The sequence below is a fragment of the Anser cygnoides genome, chromosome 6, assembly GCF_040182565.1.
Source record: "Anser cygnoides isolate HZ-2024a breed goose chromosome 6, Taihu_goose_T2T_genome, whole genome shotgun sequence".
NCBI classification, from domain to species: domain Eukaryota; kingdom Metazoa; phylum Chordata; class Aves; order Anseriformes; family Anatidae; genus Anser; species Anser cygnoides.
In genome coordinates, this window is record NC_089878.1 from 33,111,739 (window position 1) to 33,129,988 (window position 18,250).

The 18,250-nt window shown below is 44.7% G+C and overlaps 2 protein-coding genes and 1 long non-coding RNA gene across 4 annotated transcripts in view; 2 read left to right on the plus strand and 1 right to left on the minus strand.

Annotated features, from left to right (window-relative positions):
• CCDC93 (coiled-coil domain containing 93) overlaps positions 1 to 454 on the plus strand; it is a 41,224-nt gene extending 40,770 nt beyond the window's left edge. The window contains exon 24 of the mRNA XM_066999042.1: positions 33 to 454. The gene's annotated coding sequence lies outside the window, so the exon portion shown is untranslated. The remainder of the gene's footprint in view (positions 1 to 32) is intronic.
• Positions 344 to 13,132, minus strand: LOC106039360 (5-hydroxytryptamine receptor 5A-like). Of its 2 annotated transcripts, XR_001209194.3 has the most exons (3): positions 12,107 to 13,132; positions 3,084 to 3,990; positions 344 to 3,048 (listed from the first exon to the last, which is right to left on the minus strand). XR_001209194.3 is itself a non-coding variant. In XM_013186463.3 (2 exons), exons 1-2 carry the CDS (start codon positions 12,887 to 12,889, stop codon positions 3,658 to 3,660), a joined length of 1,116 nt encoding a protein of 371 aa, XP_013041917.1. In that variant the 5' UTR covers positions 12,890 to 13,132; the 3' UTR covers positions 344 to 3,657. The 2 variants fall into 2 exon arrangements, 1 of the variants encoding a protein (XP_013041917.1); XM_013186463.3 differs by having other exon boundaries at positions 344 to 3,990.
• Positions 13,133 to 13,513: 381 nt separating this feature from the next.
• On the plus strand, positions 13,514 to 17,983 carry LOC136791047 (uncharacterized). Its single transcript, XR_010832157.1, has 2 exons — positions 13,514 to 13,631; positions 13,754 to 17,983. It is a non-coding gene; the product is annotated as an uncharacterized lncRNA (long non-coding RNA).
• Positions 17,984 to 18,250: the final 267 nt, after the last annotated feature.

Sequence of the window (18,250 nt, forward strand, 5' to 3'; positions counted from 1 at the left end):
CACTTCTGTTTTCTCTTGCTGCTCTTGTTAAGCTTGATGTTTCAGTATTTGGGACAAACTGTCAAACCTGCTGTATGCCAAGGAGATCCGTGGAAGGGTTAGATGTGTCTTGCACAGGCATCTGTTCACTACACAGAATTCTCGGTGGAGATGGTACACGTTCATCACACTGCGCTACCTGATTCCATGCCTTTTGAGGACAGGGGAAGGTTTGATAGTTGTATGTGATCTCATGCAGAGTCTGTAGTGTTAAATGGAGAAATGTATGGATTTGTTAAGATCTGCGTAAGGAGATTGTTGACGTTCTGTATGGGTAAAATGTGGTGAGCTACCCCAACCGTGGTAGGCTAGATTCAATGTGTTGTGCCTTCTCATAAAAGAGACTCTGTTTTTGTGACAACCAGAAACACTTTTCCTGTTCCTTCAGTACAAATAAAAAGAACCTTTGCACTGAGCCAGTTTGTACCTTACTCCCCCCCACTAGTTAGTGACTGAATACGTGCAGGCTGCTTCTCTTCATATGTATCTGAAAAATCTAGGCAAAATTAAATACCGGAGTACCTGAGGAAGGAAATCTGGATTGAGTGCTACTTGCAGACATTCTCTAGTTGGCTTTGATAGCAGTAGACATCATAAATGACGTCTACACACTTTGCCCTCTATAAAAACCTGTAATTATTCTTCTAATTTGTACATTGGAGGTAGCATTTCTTCTGATACTTGAGTAGAAATCAAGAAGTAGTATAAGAAAATGGGCACTTCTTCGAACAGCCAACTTGGTTCTTCCTCCTGTTCAATATGATGCCTGTCAGGCTAACTACTTTATCATTCTGTCCCCAGCCACTTTTACTGTAGAGGAACAAGTGTACATCATGCTATGACTACTCGTGGGAAGGTGATTTTTGGGAACAGTATCCACGATGCTCTAGCACTATAAATATGACAATCCTGCTAAACAGAACCAAACAAATTAATTTTGGATTCCACTGTAAATGACGACAGCTATTTTTCAAAGTGAAAGGCAGTATCAGGAGGTAACTCTTAAGTGGAATTTTCAAAGACAGGAGGACAGTTCTTAAGCAGTTATGTTTTCATTTAAAAATGTTCATTTTCTCATTTGCTGCTCATTTTCATCTTCCAAAGCTTTTGGATTTCTGTACAATCTGTGGATTGATGCCGAGAGCACAAAAAACCTGAGGCCTTAATTTATACAGCACTGCAGGATTCAGAGCCTTGCTGCAGGGTGCAGCAGTGAACTTTCTGCTGAGCAATAGTCCCACTGAGTTCTAGGAACAGATTCAGCATCAGGAAATAAAATTAAAATTAGTAGTCCACTGTGTATGGGCAGAGATAACTGGTGTATTTCAAATGGGCAACTGGTATTTGGGGAAATGACCCAATGTTGAAGCACTGTCAAATGATTACTTCCTAGAATAGCTTTTTCTTTTCCTTTTTTTTCCCCCCTTCTCTCTATTTGTATGTTCACGATCCTGTATCATTTACCTTAATGCATGTGGGAGTTGTATCTTCTGTATATTCTTTGGTCTGTCTTGAAGCTAAGGGTAACAACACAGCGGTAATGTGAGCTCTGAACTCTAATGCTTGAACTGCCGGAAGGAGGAATGCCTCCATGCTTCATTCTACTCTTTCTTCTTTTTTCAATTAGAATAAAGTTCCAAGTTTTAGTAGTGAGAGTAATTAATCACGGAAATAAAGTACCAAGGGAGGTAGAAAATTACGCACTGTTCCAGCTTTTTTAATCAAGGTTGATGACTATCCAAGAGAGATGCTCCTACTGTACCAGGTTACTAGGTTTGGTACGTAAATCCGTGGGTGAAACCTGGTCCTTGCTGTGCGGGTGGTCAGGGGCTGGCAGTGCCTGCTCTGCTATCAAACAGGAGGCAGCAGGCTCAGCTCTGACGCTGTGCAACGCGGTTCTCCTCCTCCTGCCCCCCCGAGCCCAGCTTCTGTGTGATTGAAATCCAGGATTTCACATCCTGAATATGTGTTGCTGCTCTTCTAAATATAGGCGTGCACAGAGCCAGTGTGGGAAGCTGATTTTTAAGAGCTTTCTAAAACTGCACTGTAGTGAAATGTTTCTCATCTCTGGATATGAAGCCAGGTTGCTTTCAGTGGCAGCATGTCACCGTGTAACAAGTCACTGCTGTCACAGATGCTTGGGTGGGCAGAGCACAAAACTAGCTATCCTGAGAACTCACAGTGAACCTATAAAGCCTAAAATTCACCTCTTAAGGAAGCTAAATTAATTTTTGACAAGGTGAAGAGTTCCAGTGCATGCTCCATCAGTAGCCCTGCTACTATCCGTTCTCAAGCAAGCTGAGACAGCCCTGCTGCATCTCCAGCCTTTGCAACAGCATCGGTGCAAGCAGACAAGAATTGCACAGTAGTCTTCTGGCCTCACGGTGCTGGCTCAAGTTCCAGATGCCAAGCCATGGTGAAGCCTCCAAACCTTAGTTTGAACACCAGCTATTCCTTTTGTAGGCAAATTGAGATTCACAAGGGAAAGGCTTATTTAAGTTGGCAATTATGAAGCTGAGCAAGTATCTAACTTGCTGCTGGGACTCTGTTGCAGTGAAGAGCTGCCATGCTAGAAACATTCAGAAACACTCAGCATCCTCCCTCAGGGAAGGGGAGGAAGTAAAACCCATTAGAGTGGCAAATGTGGAGAGACAGATTGAGTAGTATGCGTGGGTATCTGTTTCTCATCTTTTTGTTATTGTTGGGATGGGAAAATTAGATGTTGGGCAAACAATTTAAGGCTTGATTCTAAGTCGTTTAGGATTTTTTTGGAGTCACTCGAACCTGATGGCATCAATACCTATCTCACAGGAGGAGAAAGTTGATTAAAAATGGCAAATAGTGGAATTCTCTCAGTTAGGGTGATGAGTACAACACTTACGATGCCAGGACTCTGGACAGGGCAGCGCAGACATTCCTAGTTTGTCACCTACCTCTGAACAGCGTTACACTTGGCCCTAAACCTTCACGTAACCCCGGGGGACATAACTGACCTTTACTTCACCAGGACTTCCTGCTGAGAGCTGCTGCTTGCAAGAGAACACAGCCCTTCGGTTATGCTAGGGTGTGGTTTAGGGCTGCTTAGTCACCCCTCTTAATTTCACATTAATTAAGCGATGGGTGGAACGCAGGATGTTTATTCCCTCCTTTCCAAACAAATCTCAAGAACGAAGCCAGCATCCTGCCTGCATCTCAAACATTTCAGTGTTGCTCCATTTTAGCAGCCCCCTTGGTGTCTTTGCTAAGCTGAGCAGGCTGCAGGACGGCACCTGTGTTTGCCTGGCTGGGATCACGCTGGTTGGCTTTGGCAGTCACGGTATTAGACACAAACAGCGCTTTGCTTGCAGACTTTAGCCCACATTGCTTCAAAGAAAAGAAGGGAGATGTTCACCGCTTCTTTCTTTGCCAAACCCTGGGGCAGCATATATGTATTTCCAAAAGACAACTGCCAAGTGTCAGTAGGTTTCTATCCAACCATCTTCCAGCTTCTTCTTCACTGTTGCTAAATCCCCTTAAGTAGCTCTTGTGCTTGAAAACTGCATGTATCACAGGCACATCTCCTTCGAGAAATCTCTGCATTATGCAATAAAGGAATCATTTTCTCCTCCGTGTCCCCTTTTATCTCTGCTTTACAAAAAGGTTCTTGAAGGCATTGTTGTAATTTTTGTTAAATGCTGTATAAATGAGAGGATTAAAGAAAGAATTGGAGTAGCCAAGCCAAAGAAAGATGCTTTTCCAGACGGGTGGGATGTTGCAGGAACAGAGGGGACTTATTAATTCTGTGATGAAGAAAGGGATCCAGCACAGCACAAAAACGCCAATTAAGATGCCAACCATCAAAGCTGCCTTTTTCTCTTTCTGTTCCCTCCATGTTTCTCCATCTGTCTGGAAAGTGATAGCTGCATGACGAGCTGTAAACACCATCTGTGGTTCTTGCGAAGCTTCCTTCACCTCAAAACAAAAGCAAACACGGATTCTTACCAAGACGATTTGTTTGAGCGAAGTATTATTTTTAAATGACAGTACGACATCTGCGCACCTACCACAAAAGGCCGCAACTCATTCCCTCCACGTTAAAAGAAAGAAAATGTCCCCGAGTGCCAAAAGTACCAGATTTCTCATTATGTTGGAAAAGCTGCTGAGAGTGACTGACAAACCAAGGTCAGCAAGGAGTCACCGATGCCGCGTGTGTTGCAGACATCATTTTGCAGTTTATCTTACTGGATTCCTTGATACCTACCAGGAAATCAGGTTGTTAGGGTCACCTAACAAAGGGAGGTACCTCCTGCGCAGCCCTAAACTATGCTCTCCTGTGGTGTTACGTGATCTTTACGGTTTCTCAAGGCCTGAATAGTAAATGAATTACATTCCATGGCTTGTATCAACTGTAAGATAAACTTATTTTCTTCAACCTAACTGCCTGGAGGCAGAGCTCAAAACCCCATCCCTGGGGGGTGCTGGAGCACGGCAACACCACTTACTTGTTCTTCAGAAGGGACAGAGCACACCCAAAAAAATCTCAGCTAAACCTGCAGGAAAAAATTCTATCAGAACCTTTTTAACGACAGAATGGGACTTCAGTTACAGGCAAGTTATATGAAATGCATGCGATTTTTGGAAAATGCCAGCATTAATCACCCCCATCCACCCAATCATAAATACCTGAAATAAAAATGATTACTTTGGAAATATTTCAGTGGAAAGTAAACCCATCAGCCAGAGCCCCTTACGGAGGGCAGAACTCAGGCACCTTCTGCTCCTCCTCGACAGAGGCCGTCTCCCCGCAGGCACGTCCCCCTCCTGGCGAGGCACCGAGCCCTGCCCCACAGCAGCCGGGGCTGGTCACAGTGCCCACGCTGCATCTGGCCAGGGGAACAAAGCACACACCTGAAATGATGCAGCCTCAGGCACCGTGCCGCCGTTTTGAATTGGCATTTAAAATACTCCAGAAGTAATCGATGTATTCTGATTTAAAGAAGGAAAAAAAGCTTTGCTGGAGAAGCAGTATTTTCAGGTCCTCGCTTTTCCTCTTCTCTCACCTGCCCGTTTCACCCACATGGACTTGGTGTTCTCACAAAACGTCCGTCGCTGCCTGAAGAGCACCATTTCAATTGGCCTTCTGTCCGTGCTCCAGCTCCCACAGAAGTACACATGAGATGGGAAACCTCAGCTCCCCCTGGGTGCCTCCCGCCTCCTCCTCTCTCGGTGAGGACCACACACCACCTGCGCAGTGAGCCCGGCACAGAGCTCCCAGGGGCGGTGAGACTGGCCACCAGCTTCTGACCACAGGTCACCAGCATGCAGGAGCCTGCCCAGAAAATGGAAGTGACGGTACACTGACCATCTGAGTGTCTGTGAGCTCAAAGCTCTTCTGAGCACTACAGTTTTAAGGACAGAGCAATACCACGAACGGTTCAAGGATGCAACCTGAGGCCCCAGAAGTTGCCCACATGCCCATAACTCATGAGAACCACAAGAACTTGACCCGGCTCCAAAGGTGGCCCTGGGTTCAATCAGCCCCGTATTCCACACGCACGGGCTGCCTCCGTGCAAGCTTTGTAAGGGCTGGAGGGCTGCTATTAGCATGGGCAGAGCGACTCGGAGGGGGAAGCGCTGGCGAGAGCTAGGCAATCACTCTTCAAGATGGATATCCCTGTCGTCGCCCTCCGACACGAGACGTGGCTGCAGAATGCAAGAGCGGCAGATTATGGGCGCAGGCAAATAATGGAGGGAAATGAAAATCACATCTGTCCTGACAATTAAAATGGGACACCCTTCATGTGGCAACGATCACATCGTTTGTCTGCAGAAGGACTTGCTCCGCACGTCCTTAATCACGCTCTGTAAAAAGAGATGGATGGATGACACCAGGGCAGATTTGTGACAAGCAGCCCTGAAAGATCACCTCTTAGCCCTGAGGAATAGCTGCAGAGCTACGCTGCTTGGGGAGAGCCACACAAAGGACCTTGTCGCTAGCACAGGGCACGGTTTGGTACCATATTTAACCTTCAACCCTTACTCAGAAGACAGAGTTCACAGCATCCCATCATCATCTTTGGGTTCCGGGGGGAGTATGGTTGCAAAGCTGAAACTTAAAGGAATTGACGGAAGGGCACCACCAGGAGTGGAGCCTGCGGCTTAATTTGACTCAACACGGGAAAGCTCACCCGGCCCGGACACGGACAGGATTGACAGATTGAGAGCTCTTTCTCGATTCCGTGGGTGGTGGTGCATGGCCGTTCTTAGTTGGTGGAGCGATTTGTCTGGTTAATTCCGATAACGAACGAGACTCTGTGAATCTGTGAATCAAACCAGAGCCTTTTCTTTTCGGTACTTCAGATTTTAGAAGGTTTGTGGCTGAACTGCGGAGTTTACTAGCAGAGGTTCTTCTATCCCTTAATTTCACTTGGGAGAAAATTGATTAATTTATTTTGACACATGATGCCACAGTCCTCAGATATTTTTCCTTCGAGCAGGCATTTACACCCTGATCCAGCTCCTACTGAAACAGAGGAATTTCTGCAAGCTCCTCTGCTTGTTAGATCAGATCTCTGAATACTAAACAGCAAGTGAAAACAGATCATGTTATTTTTTGTAAGTTACAGAACAGCAGTTTCCTTATATTTACATAATTTCAACTTTCTCTGTTTTCATAGGTACATTTTCAATTTTAATTTTTTTTTTATTAACTAGTTCTGCTTGGGACTTTGGAATAATGTTGTAATAGAGCAGTCTGTTGCCTTAGGAAAAATAATGGGCTCTCTCATAGAGCCTTCTGTTCAGTAAGTAAATTGGGTAAATATCCCTGGCAGGCTGGAGATATATTGCTTCAATTTTCCGTAAGAAATCCTTTGAAAGGATTTAATAACACAAAATGTTATTGAAAATGTAACTAGTATCCCTGCTCAGCAAGGCCCTTCAGCCAGTGCCTGCAACAGGAATTACAAACGTGTTTGAACCTTGGACGCTGCAGAAAGCTCACCTCTGCATGCCCGGCGTACTGCAAAGCGGGGAAATCCCAGCCTTTCACAATCATTTCAAGTCGTTTGATTTTTATTGCTCTCTGTCTGATGTGCTGCAGACCTGACTCACCTTTCTGTCCCGGCTGGTGCAAGCTTCTCCTCGCTGCAAGTCCCAGTCCCCACGAGCGTGTTGTCAAAGCTGTTTGCTATACGCCAACCCACACGGAGTACATGGAAGGTAAAGCAGTCTGCTGTAGGCAAACGCTGCAGAGCTGGCAGGGGAACCACGCTAAAGGATCCCCCTCGTGCAGGCATGCGATAATCCATTGCGATTTAGCATTGCCCGAACAAGGGCACACCCAAAGAGATTATGTAGCTGCTTTCCAGCCTTGCCAGCTGTCCTTTCCTGAACAAAACACAGCTCTGACTACAGCAAATCTGTGGTGTCCAGTGCCAATCCTGGAGGCTTTGCATGACTCCCAATTCCTAACGTAAGTCGCAATACTTGACCATTATCTCTGTGCCATATGGAACAAAGGAAAAGCCCACCATAACACCTTTCACCCCATTTTGGGCCTATTGATGATCAGTAGCCAACAGGCTGTGACAGGGGAACAGGTCGCCACAGAGTACACCACAAAGACACCTCAGTTCACACCAGGGATATGAGCACCTCTGCAGGGTGCTGAGCACCCCTCTCACTCAGCAGCTGGCAGCCCGCTATGCCTTGGGCACAGGTCTCCTCCCCTCCACCCAGACTCCTCTCCCACAGCTGCGAGTCAGGAAAAATAGCTGGCATGAAAGCACTGCTACTCTGAGGCCAGAATTAGCTCCTGAATTTGTGAAATCAGCTATTTCCAGGACAACAGGCTCTGAGAAGGGAAGAGAGGGCCACTTTCCAGTGAGAGTGCCATAAAGAGATTTCAAGGAAGGAAAAGAGCTCTCGTGTATGCATTCTCCTTCTACACTAAAGACACAAAGGAATCACCGCCAAAAGGAGGTTGGTTTGGGTTTCAGAACTCATTCTGCACATTCATCAGCAGTTCCAGCTCGGTGCCGCTTCTGGTGTTTGTCCCCAGTACCTCACTGCCGCTGAATGGGCACACGCAGCTCTCTGCGGAAACACACAGTCAGTTCCTGTGTTCCCAGCAGTGTTATAAAGAACACGCCACCAAGGAGCTTCTGGAGAAATCTCTTGATTTAAGATGTTCCTTATAGCTTTAATGACTGTTATTACTGGTCCTTCGTGGCAGGTATCGTGTATGTTTGTACTGCACCTTGAGGGTGTGCAAGAACTTCTGATTTAAACAACAGTAAAGAAACCTTTTGGAACTTCGGAACCACTGTGATAGTCCTGATATATACCAATCAAATCTAGCTTATTCCCACAAATTCAGAGTTTTGCCTTTTACGGTGTGGTTCAGCACAGAACAAGATCATTACTGCCTCAGTGCAGCTTTGGTGTACTTCTTGCTCTTTCAACAAGAGCACGAGAAACTAAAATGCACAACAAAAGATCAAAACACAAGAACATCTACACTTTTTTGGATGTTCCACCAATATTATAAATAGCACATTTGATAGGGATAAGAATGCCTGCTTTCTCTCATGGGAATTTTTTTCTGCCATCAGCAGGAATAGCTTTGTGTCTCCCAGGAAAATCCCAGCTATTCCACTTTGCTTCCTGCCTCATCTTTTTCCTACCAGACATCTGCTGCCCCTCTTCTGCAAAGCTCCACTTGTTTTCTGTCCCTTCTCTTCTACAGCCAGAGGCAGAAATAAGAAATCGATGTCCTGTGACCCCTTCAGAGAAGAAGAACCTTCTCTCGCTCCTGTATCGTCCTGACCGTCTCCGTGGGCTGCAGAGGCTGGACTGGCCAAGGTGCAGAACAACGCTGCAGCTCCTCGAGCACTAGGACCTTGCTCACATCCCATCAAAGCAGTGGGAAGGACTCCTGCAAAACTGATAAGCTTTGGGAAGACAACAACAATGACACATCACCAGAACTTAATTTCTAACTCCTTACACTGAAATTTAATCCTGACCCTGTAATTTTTACATTTAAGCAACCCTGACTTGCAGATTCTGCCGTCCTTGTTTTTGCAAAACTGACGCTACAAGTGACTCAATTGATTTGAAAGGGCATTATCCATCAGCTTCTGCTGTCTTTCAAGTTGTCTCATTTATTTCAATTGGACTGTTTACAGGGAGAATTATTACCTACTGTCAACCAGGTAGGACAGAGTATAGCTGTCAGCGACAGTGTGTCACTGCTTTTTTCACACAAGGTTCATTCACATCAGTATTGACTGCAGAATTCACTTTTTAAGGAATTTCATAAGTAAACAAATAGTTATGAAAGCACCAGCCCACTTTAGGCTCCCAATTCTGCTTTATTTGTTTGTTTGTTTCAAGAGAAAGTAAGAAAAAAGTTCTCGTTTTCAAAGGGGGAAGAGAACAGCCCTATACTGTATTATATTAAAACAAGAAGCACCTCAGCTACTTCATGTCCATCTCTCTCAATTTTTTCCAAATACTTTCTAAAGTGTTTTTTAAAAACTCAGGTAAAATTTTAACCACAAAGTGACAAAGAATCATACCCTAGGTATGCCACCCCTCAGCTTGGAGAGGACTGTCCCCTCTCCACGTGCTTATGTCCACGTACAAACCACTTCAGCACCTGGCTCTGTTAGTGGAAAAGCAGTGTTTAAAAACGTCCCCATATCATCGTAATGATATTTTATTCAGAAAAAGAATGGTGAAAGACGGGAGAGAGAGCAGAGACATTAGGGGAGAAAGAAATGGAAAAATAAAGTGAGCTGTTGGGCAATATAGGAGAAGTGGAACAGAATTAGCCCCATCAGAGGGCAAGGGCTGATGCTGACAGCCAGATCACTCCCAGATACGGAGAGGGATAGCCAGATCCCCTCACTAGGTTTGCACTTCCCCTGGAAATGTTATCTTTTTTAGCACATTAAAAATATATTTATTTATTTATTTAATTTTTCCAAAGGAACAGTAGTGAAGCATCTGAAGATTCTTCTCCAGAATTCCCTGGGGGACTGCTATTGTTCGGTGGGCATGACAGACCCTGCTCCTATGTGCTTAAATGGGATTGGGATAAAAATCAGTAAGTCTCAGCCTCTTAACTTAGAAAGGAAACCGAGAAGAAATGCATCCTGAATGCCAGCTCCCTCAATCCACAGGTTAATTTAATGAACGTGTGCAGCAGGGCGTCAGAGTAAAGGTTTGTACGTGAATCACAAGTCTTTTTATTTAAGTCTGCAAACGAAGCTGATGGGACAATGGGGAAGGTTGGCAGTATACACCAACTGCAGATTCAAGAGGCACGCTTATAAAAGAACTTAATGTCAATCACTGCAAATATAAGATGAAGAATTGCTGGCTTGAGCACTTGCTGAGATTGTAATAATAGCTATACTGGCAAACGCCTCAAAAATGGGTATTCAGCTCCCACTGACAGGAGCTCTTTTGTCAGTACAGCTTCTACCAGCTCTCAGACACTGCCTCAGCAAACAGCACTTACCTGCCAGCCGAGCTGGGCCATGCACGGGCCTTTGCTGACAGAGCTGTGACAATTAGGAGCCAGACTTTGCCGTCGTAAAACTGACTTGCCAACAAGGTGCCTACATACAGACTAAAACTTGAGCAATAATGCCTCAGCCCAATTAACTTTCCGTACTTTTAGATTACCGTTAGTCCTGTATGAGCATGTGTGTACGTAAAACATAGAGCATATAAAAACCCTACAAATACTTAGTTAGATTTTGTGTTTTGAAAGATTGTAGATTAACTCCAAGCAATACGTTCATCACACTTAGAACAACTTGGAAAGAAATGTGGTGCAAACAAGAGGATGGAGGCTGTAGGAAAAGAAAGGATGCCACTAGAAGAGACATTCCATCTTTTCTAACACTTTTTCTGTGTTTGTATAGAAGACAGCTTCAAAAATCAATTTGTATTATAAACATCTTCAAGACATCAGGACACAAATATGCAAGTATGACCACATATAACTGCCAGGGCTGTCATCTCTTGCTAGAAACCCCAGACTTTTATTTATGGCCATAATAACATGTTGCCTACCATGACTCAAAATCAAATTTAGAGGGATTTAGTGGATGAGTGAGGATTGGCCCCAGCTGCATAGAAAATGCTCCATGTCTCTTTATATAGATCTAACAGCCACACACTCATCTTTTGTTATTGGGAGAGAACTGGACTCAGTAAGCACAACATGCAAACACAAAAACATACCTTAACAAATCAGTTCCACAGTTTGGAGCAAGAGTATGGGTATGTGACAGTAAGTGGAGAGCTCGCAGTAAGCACTGCTGAGCACACTTGGCATGGGTGACAACATCATCACGCAAAGACCCTGACTTAATGGGACACAACGGGCCTTCCTCAACCCTTCCTCAGGGATGCAGCTTTCCCTTCAGTTAGTCATATCCCTGAAACAAATGAGACCTCCCACAGGTCTAGGGCTTTGCAGGGTTACCAGGAATACCCTGCTCTGGTACTATGCAGCAAGCACTATGTTCCCACTATACAAGGTAAAACAGCCCAAGTACATAAATAAAGTGTTGAATATAATCTGCTTACTAAAATCCCTTCAGATACTGATAGACCCTACAGAGATCCTACATAAAGTCTGTATCGGCAGAAAAATGTGCATGCATTTATTCTGTATGTGACCTAAGGATTTGTTTATGTCTTTGTTTACCCTGACTACACTGTAAAAAGATAAAGAGAAAAACAAAACAATAAGGAATGGAAATTTCAAACTAAAGGGACATTTTTTAAATGGGTCTCAAGACTTGCAGTGAATGCACCTGTCACATAGTCTCACAACACATGTAGGAAAAAAAACAAGAATAAAACTCTTGGAGCAGAGTAGCACTTTTTGACTGGCTAATTGCAGCTCAGGTCCAGACCATAACTGAGCTAAATCCATGAGAGCCCCGGGGCACGTCTCAGTCCTCTCGCTGTGCTGAAACCACCGACGGGTGCAGAGGTGAAGCAGGAGCACAGGCGGCAGGGGGAGGCAGTGCAGGGTCTCCTCCCCATCCCTCACCCTTACCTGGGCAGCCTCGGGCAGGGGCACCACGGCGTTCCTCCTGCGGCCCCCGATGCGGAACTTGGCCGCCTTGTAGATCTTCCAGTAGACGAAGAGGACCACGCAGAGGGGCAGGTAGAAAGCCCCGCCGGTGGAGACGATGGTGTAGGAGGGCTCCTGGCTGACCTGGCAGCGCTCCTGCTCGGGGCTGTAGCTCTCCCCCCAGCCAAAGAGGGGGGCGAGGGAGATGGCAGCTGAGAGCGCCCAGGTGAGAGCGATCATGACGTTGGAGATGCGGCGGCGAGTGAGCAGCGTGTACTCCAGGTGGCGGGTGATGGACCAGTAGCGGTCCAGGGCGATGGCGGTCACGTTCCAGATGCTGGCCGTGCAGCACAGCACGTCAAAGCAGACCCACACGAGGCACAGCTCCCGGCCCAGCCGCCACCGCCGCCCGGCCGACAGCTCCTTCACCAAGCTCAGCGGCATCACCAGGGCCGCCACCAGCACATCCGACACCGCCGTCGAGGCCACAAGGTTGTGGGGCACCCGGTGGAAAGCCTTCACCCGCAGGATGGTCGCCAGCACCAGCAGGTTCCAGAGGAAGGTGGCGATGGTCAGGAGCACCAGCAAGGTCAGGATGAGGACGGTGAAGATGGAGAAGGGCTCCCTGCCCCTCCACGAGCTGCCACCCACCAGCGCGGAGGCAGCTGAGGAGGTGTTGGCGTCCATGTTGGACGACGAGGCGTTGGCGCCCATGTTGGCTTGACACTGGCCCCGGGGGGCGCAGGGACTCAGGGGCTCCGCCATACCCGGACTTTCAGCCCTTCCCTGCCCTCCTCTTCCCTCCCAGCACCTCCCTCCCCCTTCCCAGCGCCAGCTCTCCCCTCAACGGTCCCCCTTCGGGTGTTGTCGCCGCCCGCTCCCCCGAGACTGCGGCGGCGCCGGGCACCCGCGGCCGCCCGCTCCCCGGGCTCCCCGCTCCCATAGCGGGCGGCTGCGGTTCGGCCGACGGGGCTCGGCGGGGCCGCTGCGAGGGGCAGGCACGGGGAGGCGGCACCACGGCTCGCGTCCCGCCCCAGAGGCCGCCCTGGGGCCCGGAGGCGCCGCCTTCGCCGGTTTTTGAGCGGAGCCGCCCGCCCGCTTCTCCCCGCAGCCCCCTCAGGCGGCCGGGCTCTCCTCGCGGCCCCGCCCGCCATGTTCTCCTCGGCGCCGCCGCCGGGAAGGCTGGTGTCGGTTTCGGTGCTGAACGTGTGCTATTTCTAGGCTGCGGCACCTAAAAAAGATTTTTTTTTTTTTTTCAAAGGGACCGGGAACATCTCCCGTTTTTCTGCCTCGCAGCAAGTTCAGGGCACGAAGGGCGTGCACCCAGTCTCCGAAAACGCGCCCTTCTCCCGGCCGTTTCGAGGAACTACCCTCAAAATTGCTGTGTTTCAAAAATAATTTTAAGCCTGTCCTGCAGCATCTTTTAAAGTCTGTAATGGACGGTAAGAGGGCAATATGCATCAAGGAGAGATGGCAATGAGCTTCGCTGCTTCCTGAGCGATAAATGGTAACAACTGGTGTGACAGGATCATATACCAACTTGGGTATATTACATTTATGCTGTGATTGAGGCATTTTATTTATGGTCTTTGTGAGGTATGCTATATTCCAGCTTGCTTTCTCTCCTAGGGTCCTTTACAACCCATAACTGGCCTTACCACCCTGTTTCCCCATAGTTTGTGGCCAGGATGATTTCAGTGGGAGTTACTGGGTGAAACACAGCCTCTTTCCAGTCACTAAGTTACTCGGTGCTCTCAAGAGCTCTCCAAAGGTATCTGAAGTTTTTCACGGCCAAAACAAGCAAACGGGATGAGAGAGGGTCAGTGAAGTTTTGTTTCCTTGCACATAGGAGACACAGCTTTAATCATGGGCTGAAGCAGGACACTGGGACTGGGAGGACTGTTAGCTCCCATCTGAGGTAGAGAAGGAATATTTTCTGGGTCGGGGCTATGAATAGTCCTGTCTAAATGAACGCTGCTGAAATCAATGCTCTCCCCTTGCAGTCACTCTCACTGACGAAACAGGACTATCTGACAGAAGAGAAACCTCTCCCAGCACCACAAAGTTACCCACAGCAAGCAAGGTCTAGCTTGGCTTGCTCAGGATGCCCAGCCTTGAAAGTTGGCGCAACAATGAAAAATTACAGAAATGAAAGACAATGACTGTAATCAGAAAAAACAGGCTGTTTTGTTTGGTTAACTTCCAGGTCCACTTCATTTGCCAGATAAACAACAAAAAAAGCAAGCAAATCCTTCCCCAGGTTCTTCACATAAACATGAATTTAGTTGGTCTTTCCTTTAGTAATTCTAGCAAATGTTCTAATGTAAGCCGGCAGCAAAGAGAAAACTATCTGTATTATTTAACAGCTTTTATAATTAGGAGAAAAGGACTTCTGTGTGCTAAATACCTTATTTTGCTACCTGAATTTTCCCCTCTATCCAATAGGCAGAATCTGACAGAGCTTCTCAAAGAAAGCTGTTTACACTACTGCTGCAAGTAAAGCCTAGAGCAGCACCTGAAACAATTAAACGTTGGTGAAAATATGTCAGGGTTGGCAGACAGCATGTGACTGCTTCACAGCTACCTTCCCATGCTTTATCTTTGTATTGTTCCTTTCTAATTTGTGTCTCTTTTTGTTAATTAATGCTGCTTTTAAAATGCCAGCTGAACAATTATCAGACAACATGTTATTCCTTTTAAAAAGACACTCAGACCTAAAAGCAATAAGGGAAACAAACAGATAAAAAGGCCTTTTAAATTCTGAATTTTTCAACAATTGCCAGACCAATTCTGTGAATTAATAAAGGAATTTATGAATCTTATCACAGTTTGAATGTCTCAGCTATTAAAGAAAGAGGGAAAACAAGCAAACCCAGGCTAACTGCAGTAGTTTAATGTTTGGGGGCCCAAACAGGACAAGATATGATTTCATGTTGGTTCCTGCTCCTGAAGGAAATGAAGTTCTCTTTTTCTTATGTTACTTAATGTGTGGTTTGTGGCCATCATTAAAGCAGACCAGATGATTTCAAAATCTTTCATAGAAGCCATTTCTCACCCTCCTCTACTCTTATTATGTGTGTAGGTCATGTACCACAAATGGATAGTCACTTTCCAGTCCACACATCAAATGCATTGAAATCTCCCACTTTTTCTTTCAATTTGGCTGAAATAATCTAGTCCTATAATACGGGGGCTTGAAGAAAGTCTCAAAAGGATTTATTTTTTCTTGATAATTACCACACTGCTGTCTTGTCCCGTGGATGCAAAGACTTAGCATTCCTCAAAGATTGCTATGGCAACACATTGCAGTGTCTCAGGAACAGGGTATGTTTCGAGAAAGAGAAGGGGGAATTTTAAAAAATGAAGAGACTGCAGGTATTCATGTATTGTAAATAAGAGAAAAGAAAGTAAATGTTACATAAAAGAGTAAGAATTAAAAAAAAAATCAAGAAGGAAAAAAATCAAACTCTAAAACCGACAGTCTTCTACTGAAACAACAGGACCATCTACTTTAGTTTTCTGTACAGTTACAGCATTACGAGTTGCTATCATGTCAAAGTGCAATGAAAACAATGAATATCCTTTGTTCATTCACTGAAACTTTTCAGCGACTGGTACTTTTCAGAAGCCACAACCTGCACCTTCATAGTTTCTTCTCTCAGCCAAGAGTGGTACTGTGTATGCTCAGAAGATATCTTAATTACCAACTGTTTCATTGTTCTTAAATAAATAAACAAATAAATATGCAGCTAAAGACTTGGAGCTAGATAATGGAACTAAGAGTAAATACAAAATATCTTTCCATCTGAATGTTTGGAGCTTTGTAGGCTGAGAAGTTTAAGGGATACAAAACACAAGAGGGTAGAAAATAGTTTTTTGTTTATAGTAGAAATACTTTACATCTTCCTTTGCAATGTTTCTCACCTTTCCCTGGTGTCCTGAGAATTGCTTAGAGAGCAAAGGACTTGTGGCTGAGGTGAGCAAAATAACAAGTTACAAAAATTTTCCCAGTCCTTATCACTTTACCAAATACCATCTGCAAAGTTCACACTTCTGACTGCTGACATTGAAATGAATCTTGTCTGATAAAATTTTGTCATAATTATTTTTTTTCTGTCAGTTTGAGTGTTCTTCATATAGCTTAATCCTCTCTGCACCCTCATAATTCCTGTCCAAGCTCCCTTTTGTACAGTTGTACTAAAGAAAACTGACTTCATTATAGAAAACTCTCTGTTTTCTAGCACTTTTAAGGACACCGTGCTGCTTAAGAACAGATCTGGAGGATGATGATTCATCCAGATAACAGAATTTCAACTTATATGAGCTGATGAGCCAGTTTTCATATTCCCGTTTGCTGTATTTTTATAGCAAATATATGACTTAAATATAGTTTACATTTTTTTTCAGAAGTTTGCTTTTATCTGTTAGAAATAGAAGCAGATTATTTTTAGACTGTTTTAAAGGGATTACACTGAACTTTACTGTTTTGACTCATTTTCTTATTTAGATACAAGAGTCCTGTAAGAGCTTCTAGCAGATGCAGTTTTATTCTGGCCTGTGTTTTCTCTTGGTTCTTTAATAGAAAACAAGCCTCCTTCATAAAGCACTCTTCAGAAAACTCAGCTATAAAAATCCTACAATAATTTGATAAATATCTGCAAAAATTGGAAAAACAACTCCCTAATAGTCCTTTGATAGCTGGTTCCAAATTTGTATGATAGAAAACATGATAAAAGAGAATTTAAATGTCACACAAATGCTAGACAGTATTGATTTTCTTAGTAATAACGTCTAAGACATTAGACGTTATTTTCTTAGTAATAATGTCTTAAAATAATTTCCATTCAAATATCACTTTTATGAAACCTAAAAGGATGCAAGTCACTAAGCATGAGGTTTTTAAACATGAGGACTATTCTGCAGAGATCTGTATACCTGCATGAATGAAGTTTGCTACAGGGGATTTTGCACGTATATTCTTGTGACAGACCATGAATCCTATCACAGATAAAGCCAACACATGAATGTGAAGATTATATAGTAGCACATTAGCTGACATTACGCTTTCCACCTGTTATAACAACCACACTAAAAACAAACAAAACACCCCACCCCACCAAGCCAACAAAACTCATCAACTAGTAATCTATGATTAAGTCTAATTTGCTTGACCTTGACTGTTGGCTCCAGCAAGAATATTTTGCTATTATTTTGGCCATGTAGAAGACATGGACTTTCCATTTGTGGATTTTGTTTTTAAGTGTCAGGTTTAAAGTTATTTCAGAGCCATCCATTGACTTCTATTTTAATTGGCATCTGATAAAGTCAAGGTGCCTTTTTGATTCTTATTCTGACAAACTCTAAACCTGCGTTGAAAATCTTTTCATATTTGCCTTTTTAATTATCCCTCATGGCAAAACAAAAGGGCCTTCAAATGGCGATGTAAGAAGTCCTGGGCTCCCTCCTCTTCAGCTTCTGAGTGCACTGAGAGCAGAAGGAGCAGCCGTCACTGGTGGTGGGGGTGCGGAGCACACAGGCATTTGCCAGCAGGGACCCGTTAGTTAAGCTAGTCAGCCTGTTTTCTCTTCCCATACAGAAAGGTTTTTATTAATTAGAAATGACAATGTATCAAGAACACTTATCGAGGCTTATAAGGAAGACTCACTGGCTCCTACAAATGCACATGATCTGTTAACCCCTATGAGTGAACATATAGTTTTAGTTGTGCAGAGTAACACATTTAATATATTCTTGTGACTCAACGTTCAACGGCAATTGCAACCACTCTCAGAAGAGCTCAGAAAGCCCGGCACAGCTAAACTTCTTCAGATGACAGCAAAAATAAAGAAGAGCTGCTGCTGCAAAAAAAAAAAAAAAAAAAAAAAAGCTATACACGATTGTGCAGGGACTACAATTTTCTTTTTTAATTCTGACCAAGGGGGAAAAATAGCAGACAATTACATTTTTCAGTGTTGTAGCTTACAAAAGTGTTTGGGAAGATGGACTGCTATCGTAGAGCAGGCTCAGATATTTTTTGAAGGGTGAATGCAGTTCTTAAACTGGATGACACTGATATAACAAAGTGAGTGCGTGTCTAGACAGCACCCTGAATTTCCATTTGTCTTC